Source organism: Sinocyclocheilus anshuiensis, unplaced genomic scaffold (genome assembly GCF_001515605.1).
Source record: "Sinocyclocheilus anshuiensis isolate Anshui unplaced genomic scaffold, SAMN03320099.WGS_v1.1 scaffold997, whole genome shotgun sequence".
Classification (NCBI taxonomy): Eukaryota; Metazoa; Chordata; class Actinopteri; order Cypriniformes; family Cyprinidae; genus Sinocyclocheilus; species Sinocyclocheilus anshuiensis.
The window spans coordinates 2,098,417-2,116,151 of record NW_015555715.1 but is presented as its reverse complement, the minus strand read 5'-3'; the positions used below and the strand labels follow the sequence as shown (position 1 = coordinate 2,116,151).

Below are 17,735 nucleotides of genomic sequence, written 5' to 3'. Positions count from 1 at the left end.
CTTCTGTAGTTACATCGTGTACTAAGACCGACGGAAAATGAAAAGTTGCGATTTTCTAGGCCGATATGGCTGGGAACTATACTCTCATTCCGGCGTAATAATCTAGGAACTTTGCTGCCGTACCATGGGTGCAGCAGGCGCAATGATATTACGCAGCACCTGAAAATAGTCCCCAGCTGGGTAATAGGAAAAATATTGAAACTCTTTGGTCATTTTTGCTAACGGTCTAATCAGATTCAATGATCTATGCTAAGCTACAGCTAAAAGTGCTACCGCCAGACCCGGAGATCGGCTGAATGGATTCGAAAACAGTAAAACTCAACTGTTTAACTCTAGGGGAGTTGGAAAATGTGCCTATTTTCAAAAATAGTGGCGTGTTCCTTTAAAAGCTTTTCACTTCACAAGACATTAATTGATGGACTGGAGTCGTGTCAATTACTTGTGGATTATTGTGATGTTTTTATCAACGTGAACTCATTCTGACGGCACCCATTCACTGAGGATCCACTGGTGAGCAAGTGATGTAAATTTTTCAAAATCTATTCCAATGAAGAAATAAACTCATCTACATCTTGGATGGCCTGAGGGTGCAGTACATTTTCAGCAAATTTTCATTTATGCATGAACTCAGTATCTAGTATACATTTCTCGAAGTGCATTGGACATGATCTAAGGCATCCAAGTTTTGGTTGACTGTTAATGTCTATATGTCTCTTTTTCTCTAGTGGTAAGATTGAACCTGGTCAGGCTGTGACCGTTAAATTCTCCTTCAAGCCCACCCGTGCTGGCCTGAGGAAACTGCTTGTCGACTTTGACTCAGACAGACTGAGAGATGTAAAAGGAGAAGCCACTATCATTGTGCGGACAAAAATGTGAAATAGGAACGCTGTCCCAGAAATCTAGACAAGCATGTACAATTCAGAGAACCATACATCATTAAGTGTGTTGTAAATGATACAGTTAATGCTATATACTTGACTTGATGACAGCTGTTTTGCTTGTTACTTATTTTGTTTGCAATTTGTTTGTGTAACACTTCCTTAATGATTACTTTGATATGATATCTTTGCATGCTTTCATGCAGACCTTGAATAAAAGAACCTCAAAAGCTGTTTTTCTACATGTAAAATGCCCAATCATGTGAATACACCTTAGCTTTTAATATATAAAAGGTTTTATCTAATGACAATTTTGAAATCAGTGTTTGTTGATACGTTCAGTATAATGCTGTTGTTGTGTTTGATATAAATGTTTTGTAATAATAACTGAAAATACACATGTAAATATGACAGCAGAATATATTTTCTATATTTGTCCATCTTGTTGTTTATCACTCCATTTCCTATAAACAGAAATATCACAGTAGAAATAAAATGTCAGTGAAAACTTATTTCAGGTTTAGCTAGATAGTATAATGCTTGCACACTTGACCTTGCATTTGTACCTTTTGACAAATGGAAATGGAGACTTTAGAAGTAAAGGCAAAGTCCCTTTAAGGGTATTCGATAGTCTTTGGTAAAGGTAACTTATTAGATAACAGGCATAGCTAAAGAGTAACCTTAAACAGCGAGCAGGTGACATTTATTACAGGTACATTTCTGAGTAAATAGTAGTGCCATTATTGTCATGTGAATGATCAACTCTCTCATATGGCTTAAAACTCATATCTATTTTCTACCTATGCTAATCCTTTATAGAAATAGAATGTGGGGTTTGTGAATAAACTAGATTTTGTTCGCCACCTGCTGTAAGGAGAAGCTTACTGTTACTTTTATAGCCAAATACACAAAATTGAAAGTACTCTGTTTTAACTTATTGTTTTATTTTTATTGCATTGTTTTATTTTAAATGTTTGTCTTGCTTTTGTATTGTGCAAAATCTTCTACCCTTCCATCACACTGCATCATCATAATATTCTGCCGCTAAAATCCATTTGGACTGTTACTATTACAACTATTAATAATAATAATATTAATGATAATGATGATGATGAAGGAAGTTATACTTTTAGGGTAACAGGCACAATGATTTTCTTAAACATATAAAAGATGGCATTATTTACAGCAATGGTGTTGCTGGAAGAAGATTATATGCTTATAAACCAGGAGAGAGAAAAAAATCAAAAGAGATTGTAAATCACGTTTGTAAGACAAAATAAAGATAATAAAAATAATAATATCACTGCACTGTTACTTTATCATTGCATCATCCAGTTCCGTCCTTTACGCCTTTGACATATCCAGGCTCGTCTTTGTTTTGATCGAAAGTATCCTGAACCAATAGAAACTACGTACACTGAAACATCAATATTCCTGAACCAATCATCTATGCTGTGGGCGGTACTTCTACTCTCCTTTTGGTTTCAACCGGCGTGGGAAGTAGTGTGACTGGCTTCTGAAGCGATTAAAAGATTATTATTCGTAAATTTCATTAGATTTGCGAGAGGACGGCGGAAGTGACTCGAGTTGGAACGGGGGACCGCGTCAGTCAGCGTGGGAGGCCTGATAAATTGGCAGAATTTGGAGTTAAAGTGTTTTCTGTTACTACTTTGTTTGGACACAGTGATAAACATAAACTGATCTCTGAGGTAGTTCTTCAGTTCTTGCATAATACAGGACTGTATATAAGAATTTAGTTCAAACTTTGACCTGTGGATGGCAGTAATACGCCCAGTAGCGTCTACACTGCCGGAAAGATATAAGAAGAAGAAGAAGAAGAAGTTTCATTAGATTTGCATTTGTTTCCACACGTTATTTGTTATTATTGTACATTATGTCTTTGTGATATGTGATGTTTGTGTTATGACTATATCACGAGACCATATGCATCCAACTAAATGGTGTTTCAGTGAGTGAATGGATTGTCAGTTTAGCCTTGTTTCATGCTCAGGGAAAGCAAGCTATTGTAATATTAATCTTAAAGACTGAATTATCCATCACTCTTTGTAAGTTACCTTGACATAATAACCGGGTTACTTAATACTGAATAATCCGGATGGAGATGTTGATGTGCAATATATAAAGGTTTGGCCTATGCAATGCACAGTGTTTAATGCAGTGCAGAAAAATGAGATTCCAGTTCATACATGTGTGGAAACTGTCATGCCATTTACGTTTTGTATAGTTCTGTATTCTTGGGAATGAGATCTTGCAGATATTATATTCTTATTGTATTAAAGCGTCTTTACCTCCTTTAGGATCATAGAGCATCATTATCCATGGCTCGTCATCTCACTTTTTTATGTGCCAAAGCTTTCTTCTGTTGTCAGGTGAAGCTCACTGTGTGCAGGTCTTGGTCTGTTGATTTGTTCTGCTCACTAATATTGGTGCATCATGTCATGTGCCTGATTCTTATGATCCTTCATGAAGCATTGGCAGATGCGTTTTTCTCTGTATTGTTTGGAATTTATATTCAGGGCTCAAGACTAAGGATGAGTCCTGTCAGCATTTCCTTTTGGTTTATTTATTTATTGAAAAAAAAAATCATTTGAAATGGTCTATTGATTTGCCAGGTGTGTGCTGCTTGTTTTTGTGTTCTTTGCAGCAGTCTTTGCCAGGTCTCTCCTTTAAGAATTTAATCTCAGTGAGGGTTTTATTAGTATGTTAATAAAAGGCTATAAGAGCAACTTCACAACCCTGTGCTAGTACTGCATTGTCAGTACATTTACATTTAGCAGAAGCTGTTATTCAGACATTTAAACAAATTAGGCAATATAACAATTGTGTTTCATCTATTCATCCTAAGGAGTTTGTTCATCATGCATGTGTGTAAATTTGATGTTTGTTAAATTTTGATGTTTAATTATGACTTGTATTAGCCTTAGAGGCATAATTTAGAGTAGGCTGAAAATTATAGTAATGTATATGTTAGTAAAAAAAATAATACTTAAGTAAATATTAGCATTTTTCCAGGAAAAATGAGTTTTATATTATTATATATATTTATATGAGTTTTATATTATTATTATTATTATTATTATTATTATTATAGATTACATTTATTCATTTAGCAGAAGCTTTTGTTCAAGCCGGCATGCAAATTAGGAAATACAACAACAGGGATTAATATGAGAGCATCACATGTATTTTTTGATTGTCCATGTGTGTTTTTTATTTTTGTGATGATTGTAAAATTTTGATGATTTAATTATGTATTCATGAAAATGTCATGATTTGCATCTTGGAAGCATGATTTAGAGTAGGCTGAAACTTATAAACATCAGTATCTTTATTCAGGAAATACGTGTTAATATGAATCTATATCTGACATGGAGTTCAATTGTTGTTGTGGTTTTGCAAAGAAAACTTAATTTAATTAAAACATGATTTTTTAAATTATTATTTTTACACGGGGTGCAGTAAAAACATTGACAGGACAGGTAAAAATTTGATACTTATTTTTGAGCCCTGATATTGATCGTAAATCAAGTTTAGCTGTATTTCAAATGAACTAATTTTAAGTCCACGTCATTATAGCAAGGAAATTCTGGTTCTCGGTGTGTAGATGTTGAAGCAGTTTAGTTGTTTGTCAACGGATGCGGTTTCTGGCATGCATGGCTTGAGTGTTTACGAGTTGACTTTTGGAAAAATATGTCTTTGTTTTGTATTAGTTGTTATGGGAGTGGTGCTGTAATTACTTCAGGGATGTCTTTTGTTTGCTGCATACTGGCTCCACCTGCTGAGGAGCTTCACTTCAGCAAGGAAGATGGTTTCTCAATGCCAGACCAAGTGTTTGATTTAATTTTAAGTTTTCAGGAGATATTTTGTATGGTTTGATGTGCTATTGTCATTTTCATAGTTGTATTTTACATTTTTGTGTTTACATTCAAATGATCATGGTTTCTTTTTGTCCACATAAAGAAGACATTTAGTCATGTGTTTTCCCCTTAGCTTAATTTCTCTGCATGTCAGAGAGGATTTTGTCTGTTTGGTGAATTTGCAAGCTTTGCAAGTATGCACGCATTGTTTGCAAGCTATGGTGTCCATAACAGATTCTTTAATTGTTGTCGGTTAACACAGTACTACAAAGCAGCTGCATGTTTACTCCACCCGCTGTTTTTGTGAAACCGGTTTCTGACTCACTGTGTGTTTGTATATATTTCCAGTCCCCTGAGAAAAACACAACCAGCATGGACTCTTCACTGACTGCTGCACAGATCCGTGAGAAGTTCATCGACTTCTTTCGCCGCTATGATCACCAATACGTCCACTCGTCGTCCACCATTCCGCTTGATGACCCCACTCTGCTCTTCGCCAATGCCGGGATGAACCAGGTATGGATATTTGAACCTAGTAACAAAAATGGACATAACATAAGCGCCGAATTGGTAGGAGAAAATAAATTGTTTTTATAGTTCAAGCCCATCTTCCTGAACACCATCGACCCGTCCCACCCTATGGCCAGACTTCGTCGTGCTGCAAACACACAGAAGTGCATTCGTGCCGGCGGCAAACACAATGACCTTGATGATGTGGGCAAAGACGTGTACCATCATACTTTCTTCGAGATGTTGGGCTCTTGGTCCTTTGGAGATTATTTCAAAGTAAGAGATGGATAGAAAGGTGTTACATACTGTGAAATCATGCTGTATTGCTTCATAGTGCTGATGCTCTTTTTATGTTGTCGTTGTATGTTTTGTTTTTCTGTATGAATGGAAAAACTCATTTTGGCTTTTCTCGTTGCATGCCTTTATTTCTCTCTTGCTCACTTTGTCTCTAGCACCTGGCCTGCAAGATGGCACTGGAGCTGCTGACGCAAGAGTTTGGCATACCTATTGGCCGACTCTATGTGACTTATTTTGGTGGTAATGCTGATGCAGGCCTGGAGCCTGACCTGGAGTGCAAGCAGATCTGGCTGGACTTGGGGTGAGTACAGAATCTGGACAAGGTGTATTAAAGGGTTAGTTCACCCAAAAATGAAAATTAGCTTGTGTTTTACTCACCCCCAAGGCAACCTAGATGTATATGACTTTCTTCTTTCAGATGAATCCAGTCGCAGTTATATAAAAAATTGTCCTGGTTCTCTCACTTCTGGTATCTGTCATACGTGGAAGCCGTTCCGGCGGATGACGTAGCACGTCGGCTTTGCGTGATTAGTGACGAGCGCGGAGAGAGAACAAAACAAAACGCCGGTCACGAATTAGAAGTACAAACTGAGGATTTGCAAAGAAAAATGTTGGAGGATTTTGATATAAACCAAGAAGAGACTGGTTTTCCTTTGCTAAAGTAAGGAAACTATGCTTCCTTTTCCTATAAACAAACTCGCGAGACTAGCATATCGCAGAGGCGCGCGCTGCGCATACGTGCTGTGTCATCCGCCGGAACTGCTTCAGTGTATGACAGTCAGCGGAAGTGAGAGAAAAGTGTTTATTACGTTTGAAATATGGATATTTTTCTTTAAAAAACACATGGATTCGCTACAGGGGTCATTTATTCATCCCCCGGAGCCGTCTGCGGCACGTTTTATTATGAATGCGCAAGCTTTATTTGATGACTTGTGGACTGTTCAACTGCAACACCCGCTGACTGCAATGATAGAGCTTGGAATAGCCAGGACAATTTTTAATATAACTCCGACTGGATTCGTCTGAAAGAAGAAAGTCATATACACCTAGGATGCTTCGAGGGTAAGTAAAACACAAGCTAATTTTCATTTTTGGGTGAACTAACCCTTTAAGTTAGTGATGTGATATTGTTAAAGATTTCTTCTTTATCTTCACTCTGTCTCAGAATGGAGGAGAGCCGTATTCTGCCAGGGAGTATGAAAGATAATTTCTGGGAGATGGGAGACACCGGTCCATGTGGACCCTGCAGCGAGATCCACTATGATCGCATTGGAGGCAGAGACGCCGCCCACCTGGTCAACATGGATGATCCGAATGTGCTTGAAATCTGGAACCTGGTGTTCATTCAGTTTAACAGGTAAACCAAGTACAGCTAACAGTGGTAAACAGTTTACTAAAAGTTTGCACACACTTAGAGAGATTATTTTTTAGAGCCGCTTCTTATGTAATGTATTGTTCAAATGGATGCTCAACAATATATCAGAATAATATCAGCTATTGGCTTCTTAAAAATGTATCCTTTGTTAGTCAAAGATTAATTAATTCTGAAAAACATGAATATATGGTTGATTGAGTGAATAAGTGAATGTAAATGATTAATTTAAGAAATTAATGCTTTAATTCAGCAGTGACATTTTGCATTGATCAAAAGTGTTAAGAAGTGTTACAATGCTCTTTCAAATAAATGCTGTTTTGAACTTTCTATTCATCAAAGAGCACAAAAATTTCCACAAAAATATCAGGCATCAACTTATTTCAACATTGATAATAATAACAAATGTTTCTTGAGCACCAAATCATATTGGAATTATTTCTGATGGATCACGTGACACTGAAGACTGGAGATCTAAATGACATTTTGAAAATTTATAATAATATTTCACAAAATTACTGTTTTTACTGTATTTGATCAGATAAATGCAACCTTTGATGAGCATAAGACACTTCATAAATATTATAATATATATTTTGTATATTAGTTATTGGCTAGAATTTTAACATTGGTCCTCTATTACCACCTCTAATTTTTTAAACAAGGATATTATAAGTATGCACACATTGTTTTACATGCATATGGCCTCTCTATGCAGAGAGTCGGAGACTGTGCTAAAGCCTCTGCCCAAGAAGAGCATTGACACAGGGATGGGACTGGAGCGCTTGGTCTCTGTACTGCAAAACAAGATGTCCAACTACGACACAGACCTGTTCATCCCTTATTTTGAAGCCATTCAGAAGGTAATATCATAGAAAGCATAGAAAAGCATCAGTTGTTTTGCACGCAACTAAAAATAATTTTCTTGGTTTTCAGGGCACAGGTGCCAGGGCATACACAGGGAAGGTTGGCGCAGAAGACACCGATGGTATTGACATGGCATACCGTGTCCTGGCTGATCACGCCCGCACCATTACCATTGCCTTGTCTGATGGTGGCAGGCCTGACAACACGGGCAGGGGGTGAGATGATTGTATTATTATTTGCTGAGTAATTGACATGTAGTCAATGTATGTGACCCTGTTTTTGTGTTGCAGCTATGTGCTGAGGAGGATTCTGCGTCGTGCTGTGCGATACTCTCACGAGAAGCTGGGGGCACAGAAGGGCTTCTTTGCCTCTTTAGTAGATGTGGTGGTTGAGTCTCTGGTAAGGCCTCTATCTATCAGACACTATATTTTTTCCTCCCGATTTTATGTGCACAAGGATTCCTTGTGTGCAGTTTGGACGGTGATTCAGTGTCAGCTGCTGAAAAATGGAAATGCCGTTTAATTAGATGCATCTCTCTGATGGCCATTTAATGGTTCATTGCTCTCTACAGGGTGATGCTTTCCCAGAGCTGCGGAAGGATCCTGATATGGTAAAGGACATCATCAATGAGGAGGAGGCACAGTTCCTCAAGACCCTTAGCAGGGGACGCCGCATCCTGGACCGCAAGGTCCAAAGTCTTGGAGACAGCAAGACTATACCAGGTAAAGCACAGAATGCGACAAAGAACCATAACCGGTTTTTGTAACATGTATTTGAAAATAAAACACTTGCTATCCATTTTTCCAAATTTATAATAAGAATTGTTAATAAATCTGAGAGAAGCTATAAGGTCTCTAAGCTCTATGGTTTAACATTTGGAAGCAAAGATATTAAGACTTTAAGAAATTAGCATATTACATCAAGAAATGAAGGTAAGAATACATTAATAGTATTTTTAAATATTTGTATTGTGATAAAATTATTCTTGTTAAACACATTTTTTTTTATATTCTACAGTACAATAGTTTTATTACTATATTAATATTATTTTATTATAATTTTTTTTAATTAATAAAATAAAAAAATTATCATCATAATTTAAATGACTGTTAATCTGGCCTGAGACTGAATTGGAGAGAGATTTTTTCCCCCCTATGCTAAAATCCACTGTAAATCCATATTCTAAAGCTGATATTTATTTATTTATTTATTTATTTTTCTCCATATAAAAGTAATTGTTTTTGTGTAGGTGACACAGCTTGGCTTCTGTATGACACTTACGGTTTTCCTCTGGACCTCACGGCCCTGATCGCTGAAGAAAGAGGAATGGGAGTGGACATGCAGGCCTTTGAGGATGAGAAGAAAGCTGCTCAGGTTTAAATAAGTTCATTCTTTCATACAGTGCAATTTCTATTTATCACAGAATAACTTCACGGTTATAAAAACACACAGAGGACACTCCTAGAACTCAGTGGTACAGATATCAGTGGTTAAAAACACTGATTTAATAGCACTGTTAAATGTAATCTAAGCTGTGTAAGCTGACTGTTTAATTTATTTATAAATGTTAAAATAGGCAGAAATGATCATGCCCAATTAAATATCCTGTATCAACCAATATATCCAGTAATAACTGATAGCTATAATTTAAGTGTTTTGTTTTACTGTGAACAAGTCTAATCAAAAATGCCTGTGCACACAGTTGAAGTCTCAGGGCAAAGGCTCTGGGGACGAGGACCACATCATGCTGGACATCTACGCCATTGAAGAGCTCAGAAACAATGGTGTCGCTGCTACTGACGACAACCCCAAGTACAAGTACACTTCAGATGATAACGGCAACTATGGTACTAATTACACCTTTACTATTTCTCTTGATTTTTACGGTTTGATCATGCATAGGTTTTCATGCTTGTGACATTGTGTGTCCCTCTCAGAGTTTGAACAGGCAGTGGGCACAGTGCTGGCTCTCAGGAGGGAGCGTGCATTTGTTGATGAGGTGACCACAGGTCAAGAGTGTGGAGTGCTGCTCGACAAAACCTCTTTCTACGCCGAGCAGGGTGGCCAGAGCTTCGATGAAGGCTACATGCTCCGAGAAAACGACTTTGCTGAGGATGTAAGAAACTGAAGAGTGGTTGTACAAAGAAGCTGAACTGCCTGGTTTAGTTATGCGTCATGTTGTTGTCATGTTTTATTTTGCTGCTTCAGAGGATGGAGTTCACTGTGAAGAACACTCAGGTGCGTGGAGGATACGTGCTGCATATTGGGACAGTATACGGCACACTGAAGGTTGGAGACCGCCTAACTCTGCATGTGGATGAGGTATGTTACAGTTTTGTCATTGATTTTGGAGTTATTTTACCTCGTCTACAAGGAAAATTTAAACTGAGTGACATTCAAAATGTTGCATCTGGTTCAAAAAGAGAGAAGACTTTACACATGGATAGGATGCTACAAAGAATGCAACATAATTCCCCTCTTTTTCTCTCTCTCAGGCTCGTCGTAGGCCCATCATGAGCAACCATACCGCCACACACATCCTTAACTTTGCCTTGCGTTCAGTGCTGGGAGAGGCAGATCAACGGGGCTCTTTGGTTGCTCCAGACAGATTGCGCTTTGACTTCACAGCTAAAGGAGCCATGACCACAGATGAAGTGCGGCACACAGAAGAGAAAGCCTCAACCATGATTCGTGACGCCAAGGTTGGGACCGTTCCACAGACTTGCAATTTTCAATCAAACACTTTGTATTCATATTGCTTGAAACTTTCTTGACAACTTTCTTATTCACAGTGAAGATATTTTGAAAACAGAACAATAAAGCTCTTTTTCAGTAAGTTAGCTGAATACAGATATATAGCTTACGTGTCCCTGAGAACACTTTTGTATTCTTTCTTATTTTGTCTGAAACTGAGATGCTCTATATATGTTTTTCATCAGCCGGTCTATGCCCTGGATGCCCCCCTTGCAGCAGCTAAAGCCATCCAGGGTCTGCGGGCAGTGTTCGATGAGACGTACCCTGATCCTGTTAGAGTGGTGTCTATTGGCATCCCAGTGGAGGAGCTGCTGGCTGATCCAAACAGTCCTGCAGGCTCACTCACCTCCATCGAGTTCTGCGGTGGAACGTATGACCATCAAATTTAAATATTATAATTTGTTAATATTGCAGGAGTTGGCTCTCTGGGCTCTAGCAGCACATCTAGTTTTCTGTGAATTTGAACAAAAATATCAACTTTCTATGTAATATTCAGAATTTTGTCCTGTCTCTATGCTTAAAGGTTTCAAACGTAATAAACACTTTTATATCACTTCCACCAACTGTCATGCGCGGAAGCCGTGCCGGCGGATGTCGTAGCACGTCGGCGTTGCGTGATTAGTGAAGAATGCGGAGAGACAACAAAACAAAACGCCGGTCACGAATTAGAAGTACAAACCGAAGATTTGCAAAGAAAAATGGCGGAGGATTTCGATATAAACCAACAGGAGACTAGTTTTCCTTTGCTAAAGTAAGGAAACTTTGCTTCCTTTGCTCCTATAAACAAACGCGCGAGACTAGCATATCGCAGAGGCTCGCGCACGCTGCGCATACGCCTTCTGCCAGAACGCCTTCCGCATATGAAAGATAGCATATCTCAGAAGCGCACGCATATGTCATACACTTTCCCCCGGAACGCCTTTCGCGTATGACAGACACCGGAAGGGAGAGAAAAGTGTTTATTACGTTTGAAATATGGATATTTTTCTTACAAAAAAGCATGGATTCACTACAGAAGGACTTTATTCACCCCCCGGAGCCGTATGAAGCACGTTTTTATTATGAATGCGCGCGCTTTATTTGACGACTTGTGGACTGTTCAACTGCAACACCCACAGACTGCAATGATAGAGCTTGGAATAGCCAGGACAATTTTTAATATAACCCCGACTGGATTCGTCTGAAAGAAGAAAGTCATATACACCTAGGATGCTTCTAGGTGAGTAAAACACAAGCCAATTTTCATTTTTGGGTGAACTAACCCTTTAATGAAGAAGTAAGGAATAATTGACTATGGACCGTTGAATTATTAGAAAATAATGCACACCTGATTATTTTAGACCTAGTACCGGAGGCTTGAGCCATTGATGGCAGACTAATGCTGTTAATAATTAAGTTATTAGAGAGAGAGATATTAAGAGTGTGGAATACCTCTTTGAGTCTATGCATCTCTCAACAGTGTTCGGCAGCAGCGTCTACTAATAGTGAAACTTTAAGTTTATTTTCTTCAAGAACAGTGCTGCTGTTACCTCGCTTGTATAAAATGTCATGTAGCTTTTAAGTTACTAAACTATTTTACTGATAAAAACATCAGAGTAGCACTAACAACGTTAGCGCGTGTGTGCAAGTGTCTGTACTGTATGTGTGTGTGTCTGTAAGGAAGAGAGAGCGGGAGAAATAGAGTATGCTTTCCGTGCATAATAAAATTTAATTTTGTGGCAAAAACATGGAAATAATCTGTAGTTTTTATCCTGTTGTTTACTGTATTTATTTGCTTGGCCAGTGTCGTTGTGGGTTTTGGTTATTTTGCTGTTTTAGGCTGTAAGGACCTTTGAAATAACTGAAATAATTTGGCGAAGTGATATGGACATGTAATGTGGTCAAGACCTGCCTGCGTGCGTTTCCCTGAAAATAATTGCACACCTTAGAACATTCGTCAGCCAATCAGATTCAAGCATTCAACAGCCCCACAGTATAAATTATTAATAATTAATGGAAATTTTAGATTACTGATGTTTTTTGTTTATGGAATCAAAATGTTTAAGAAAGCAATATTTTCCTCAGCCCTAATGAGTTTGATATTTTTAACCTATAGGCACTTGAAGAACTCAGGTCATGCTGCACCATTTGTGATCGTATCAGAGGAAGCGATCGCTAAAGGAATCAGGAGGATTGTGGCAGTGACTGGAGCAGAGGCTCAGAAGGTTGAAGGAGACAGGGCCAACATGAATATGCGCACTTTCATTTTTAACTGATACTTTTTCATATCTGATGTAGGGTTGGGAATATAGAACTGGTTTTTGCTGTCTGATTTGAATGGGATATGAAAGATGAACAAATACAAGGATTAAATATGTTTATTCTGTCTGGCTAGTGTAGTTTGATTGACAGATAAATTATTATTTTGAGCCAGTTCTATTCAACAAATCAGTCATGAAGACTCCCAAATAATGTACTTTATAATTGTGAGAGTTAATTCAATGCAATTATTGACTGATTATATGTGTGTAAATACACTTTCAGAACGGTGTTGTTGTTTTTTTTTAAAGTAGTTTTATTTATTTATTTATTTTAGATTTTAGGACCAAATTATTGGTGGGTAAATAATTTAGGTAGCAGAATTAAGTTCCTAGATTCCCATTTCTAATAGTTCTTGACAGATTGATGTTTGTGTTGTCAGGCCCAGAGGAAAGCTGATGCACTGAAGCTGGAACTAGATGCAATGGCAGAGAAAGTGAAAGCTCAGACCACCCCCAATAAAGATATTCAGAACGAGATTGCTGATATGACAGAGGTGAGCTCAATGACATATTCTGCTCTTGCCTGTCTAGAATCAGTGGTATGTCTGATTTTACCCTTCAAAGTGTAACTGAATCTGTATGCATATATATTCAGTCCCTGGGCACTGCAGTCATCTCTCAGTGGCGGAAGGATGAGATGAGGGATTCCCTGAAAGGTCTTAAGAAGATCATGGATGACCTGGACCGTGCCAGCAAGGCTGATGTACAGAAGAGGGTAAGAGAACTTGATTCAGATGTGGGATCGTTATAGGGCTGAAACGATAAGTCAACATTATCGACAATAAAAAATTGTCAACAAATATTTTTGTTGTCAAGTAGTTGTTTGATCTCATATGACCTAATGGAAGAGCAAACAATAATGCGGGTTGACCAGTGTGGCGCTGTAGTGTAAGACAGTAATTCAGCCCTCCTGGATGCAATTCAAGAGAAGAAGACACAGTGCTTCAGAGCAAACGCAGCCAAACCTGAAGCTGCTGAGCGGCGTTTGGATGAATATGTAAATATATGCTGCACTGCACGCTTTCCTCTCAATAACAAAATAAACAACAAAAACTGAGCACAGTGTGAAAGCAGCCGTTAAAGGTGACATATCATGAAAATCTGACTTTTCCAGGTTTTAACCGGTGCATCTACCAACCAAGCAAACGTGTAAAAGATTAACCCAGTAACTTTGTTTTGGGAAGCCTTTTTCTGCAAGCGTCTGAGAAAACGAGCGCGTCTGATTTCGCTCCCTTGGTGACGTGGCAAAGGGATCTCATTATAATATTACCGCCCCTTAATCTGTTAGTTTCCACCCATGGCCCCATCATTTTGATTTCGCAAGCCACAATGGTGTACTAGTTCTAATGCCATGGCGAAAGTTTGAGCAAAGCATGTTAACTGTTCTTTCGTTGGCTGCACAGACGAGCACAGAACACTGTTTAGAGTCCCAGCCTCAGAGGAGACAAGACAACAGTGGATTTATTGATTTATTTACTGTATATTGCTGCTGCCACACAGATCTAAAATAAACCTGCGATTTATTTCCCAGCTGTTTACCTTCACAGACATAACTGACTGTTTTTGTAACTCATGTGTGTTTTTAACGTAAACTTGTGTGTGAATGAGAACTTAGTTTAGTACTCACATGCTATGACAGCCGCTTTCTGTCCGTGTGCTTCGGATGTGTACGCTCAGAAAACCATATGTCAGAAGTGTAAACGAATATGGTTTAAAACGCATGATTTCAGCACGATAAACATGATAATCAGAACCAAAACAGATGTTTTTAGCAGGTAGGAGCTGTAATGGCGCAGCTCTATTCTGGAAAAGGGGGCGGGGAGCAGCAGCTCATTTGCATTTAAAGAGACAGGCCCGAAAAACAGCATGTTTCTGCTTCCACTCAAAATAGGCATTTTCAAAATGATATAATAAATGATCTGTGGAGTATTTTGAGCTGAAATTTCACAGACATATTCTGGGGACACCAGAGACTTATATTACATATTGTAAAAAGGGGCATAATATGTCACCTTTAAGAAAGCATCTGATTACAGCAATGTGGATGTTTGCAGGAGCTCTGCGGATGTTTGCAGGAGCTCTGCAGTTCAGTACTCCAGTAAAGTCACTTCACGTCACGTTTATTTAGGCTATATAGTACTTTATGCAGTAGATAGCCTTAAATCAAGCAGCTTTACAGTATTAAACATGAAAAACCAGAGTCAGTGTCGCTTTCAGTTAGAATTACAACTTTATTTTCTGTTATAAACCAACTTTCCATTGTGGAGCTAGCTAATGATAAAATCTTTTTATTAGTGGGAAAAACATTATTTCATTAAAGTGATAGTTTGGTTTGCAGAGATCAAAGCTTGATCTAGGTCAGGACTGTTTTGATTATCATAAGGTATTTTAAGAGAGATTATGTTGTGAATACAATAGTTTATCCAAAAATAAATCGTCTCATCTCTTACCTTTATTTTGTTTCTTATCCATATGACTTACAAAAGATGGTAGGCAGAATGATGTAATTCAGTTACGTTTTCATATAATATACAAATGTATTTTTTTTATTTGTATAAATTAATTGTATAATAATTGTAATTACATAATATGATTTTCAAAAAATGAAGTGATTACCTTTATTTATTTGTTAGAATATGTATAACTCAATATTTTAACTAATTGCAAAAGCTGAATAATCAATCAAAGTCTACTGATTAATCAGTGAAATAATCGATTAGTCGATTGGTTGGTCTAATAACTGTCAGATTAATCGATTATCAAAATAATCGTTTGTTGCAGCCATATATAGTTAGTCTCTGAGATTATTGGAAAGTCAAAGTCCAACTGTGAACACGTGGTTTTAATTTTAGGTCCTGGAAAAGACAAAGGAGATCATTGAAAGTAACCCCAACCAACCTCTGATCGTGATGGAGATGGAGAATGGAGCATCTGCAAAGGTAACTCTCTCATTGTCTTTTCAAATTACAAGTCTATACTTGAACTGATTTGAATTTTGTAACTGTCTGCAGTGAAAGTCTTAATGATTTGTCCATGTGTCCTCAGGCTTTGAATGAGTCTCTGAAGCTGCTGAAGGCAAATTCACCACAGACTGCTGCTATGCTTTTTGCTGTGGACAACGATGCGGGGAAAATTATCTGCTTGTGCCAAGTGCCTCAGGTAAACGTATTAGAGAGAACTTTATTCTGTAAGATGGCTGAGGGCTCTCTTAAAATATTTAACCAGATCTACTTTAAAGCATAAGATTTTCTTATTGTGAAAGAAATATATACTTTTAATCTGGAAGGACACGGTTTACACCAAAAAATATTAGGCTGCATAATGGTTTTCAATATGATAATATAAAATGTTGGTTGAGCAGCACCAAATCAGCATATTACTATGATACTAATTGATCATGTGACACTGAAGACTGGAGTAATGGCTGCTGAAAATTCAGCTCAAAATATATTTAAAATATATTAAAATAGAAAACAATTATTTTTAAATTGTAATATTTTACAATGTTTCTGTCACTGTATTTTTGATCAAATAAAAGCAGGTGAGCATAAGGGAACTTCGTTCAAAAAAATTAAATTTTTACTGAGTCTAAATGTTTGAATGGTGGTGTATTTTTCTTAATACACATTACTGATGTTACTGTGAATGATTCATCAGTGCACATCATGTTCAGCGAAATAAGAGTAATAACCAGCCTTTCCTCTGAAATAACTTTGAACCTCTAGAAGTTAAGGGCCCTATCATACACCCGGCGCCTGGCGCGACGCAAGTGCTTTTTGCTAGTTTCAGCCCGACGCAGTTAACATTTTCACGTACTGCGACACATTGTTTAAATGGCAAATGCATTTGCACCCATTGGTGCGCCCAGGGGCGTGCTGGTCTGAAAACGAGGTGTGTTCAGGCGCATTGCTGGCACGTTGCTATTTTGAGGCAACTGAAATAGACTGCGTCATTGACCAACAAAAACCTGGTCTAAAGTCAATAGCGCAGTAGTTTTTTTGTTATTTAAAGAGCACGTTAGTATAGGCGGGTCCACAGCGCGCGTACACTCTGCTTATTACACACACACAGGGACGCACAGCAGCACACAATCATGCCAAATATTAAAAATTAAAGGATTGCAATGTAAAAGATTATTATTGTGTAGGCTACTACATAAATATAAAAATGCTTACATGTCATAATGGATAGCCATTGCATGTATCAGAATTAGGCTACCTATTTGCTCACGCACGAGCAGCTCCGTTTCATCTCTGGAGATGCGTTCTTGTCTTTGTGCTTGCAAATTCCGCCGTGTAAATGGTAAATGCGCCATGGCACGAGCGCAACTGCCTCTTAAAGGGGTCATATGATGCTGCTAAAAAGAACATTATTTGGTGTAATGAAATGTGTTTATGCGGTTTAAGGTAAAAAAAACCACATTATTTTCCACATACTGTACATTATTGTTTCTCCTCTATGCCCCGCCTTTCTGAAACGCATCGATTTTTACAAAGCTCATCGATCTGAAAAAGCGAGGTGTGCTGTGATTGGCCAGCTATCCAGTGTGTTGTGATTGGCCGAATACCTCAAGTGTGTGACGGAAATGTTACGCCCCTTACCATATTGTGATGATGCCCTGTCAGGCCGGGGTGATGATTCAAAAACATGAAAACCCATTACAAACGAGGCATTCGTCGCATCCAGTGGGGACATAATTATGGATTATAATGACTTATACTGTCTTTTTACGCGTTGCATCGCGCCGCGTAAACATAAAACCATGTCTGCATTTGTGATCGGAGAAATGACAAACAACAAGCCCTACTCTACACTGCCCAAAAAACTCGCTTTAAATATAAAAAATATAAAATATAAAAACTCTTTAAATATAAAAAAC

General features: G+C 38.0%; 2 protein-coding genes across 2 annotated transcripts in view; both read left to right on the top strand.

Annotated features, from left to right (window-relative positions):
* Positions 1-876, top strand: part of LOC107672212 (protein-glutamine gamma-glutamyltransferase 2-like) — an 11,639-nt gene extending 10,763 nt beyond the window's left edge. Inside the window, exon 13 of the mRNA XM_016465304.1 lies at positions 726-876. Within this exon, the coding sequence (XP_016320790.1) occupies positions 726-876 (151 nt within the window). The remainder of the gene's footprint in view (positions 1-725) is intronic.
* Positions 877-2,348: 1,472 nt separating this feature from the next.
* LOC107672293 (alanine--tRNA ligase, cytoplasmic-like) overlaps positions 2,349-17,735 on the top strand; it is a 21,217-nt gene continuing 5,830 nt past the window's right edge. The window contains exons 1-20 of the mRNA XM_016465429.1: positions 2,349-2,420; positions 5,105-5,272; positions 5,354-5,542; positions 5,719-5,864; positions 6,729-6,920; positions 7,654-7,798; positions 7,872-8,017; positions 8,093-8,201; positions 8,374-8,524; positions 9,052-9,176; positions 9,505-9,649; positions 9,740-9,918; positions 10,011-10,124; positions 10,298-10,504; positions 10,742-10,926; positions 12,652-12,760; positions 13,237-13,350; positions 13,452-13,571; positions 15,709-15,795; positions 15,902-16,015. Of these exons, the coding sequence (XP_016320915.1) occupies positions 5,129-5,272; positions 5,354-5,542; positions 5,719-5,864; positions 6,729-6,920; positions 7,654-7,798; positions 7,872-8,017; positions 8,093-8,201; positions 8,374-8,524; positions 9,052-9,176; positions 9,505-9,649; positions 9,740-9,918; positions 10,011-10,124; positions 10,298-10,504; positions 10,742-10,926; positions 12,652-12,760; positions 13,237-13,350; positions 13,452-13,571; positions 15,709-15,795; positions 15,902-16,015 (2,721 nt within the window). The 5' untranslated portion in view covers positions 2,349-2,420; positions 5,105-5,128. The remainder of the gene's footprint in view (positions 2,421-5,104; positions 5,273-5,353; positions 5,543-5,718; positions 5,865-6,728; positions 6,921-7,653; positions 7,799-7,871; positions 8,018-8,092; positions 8,202-8,373; positions 8,525-9,051; positions 9,177-9,504; positions 9,650-9,739; positions 9,919-10,010; positions 10,125-10,297; positions 10,505-10,741; positions 10,927-12,651; positions 12,761-13,236; positions 13,351-13,451; positions 13,572-15,708; positions 15,796-15,901; positions 16,016-17,735) is intronic.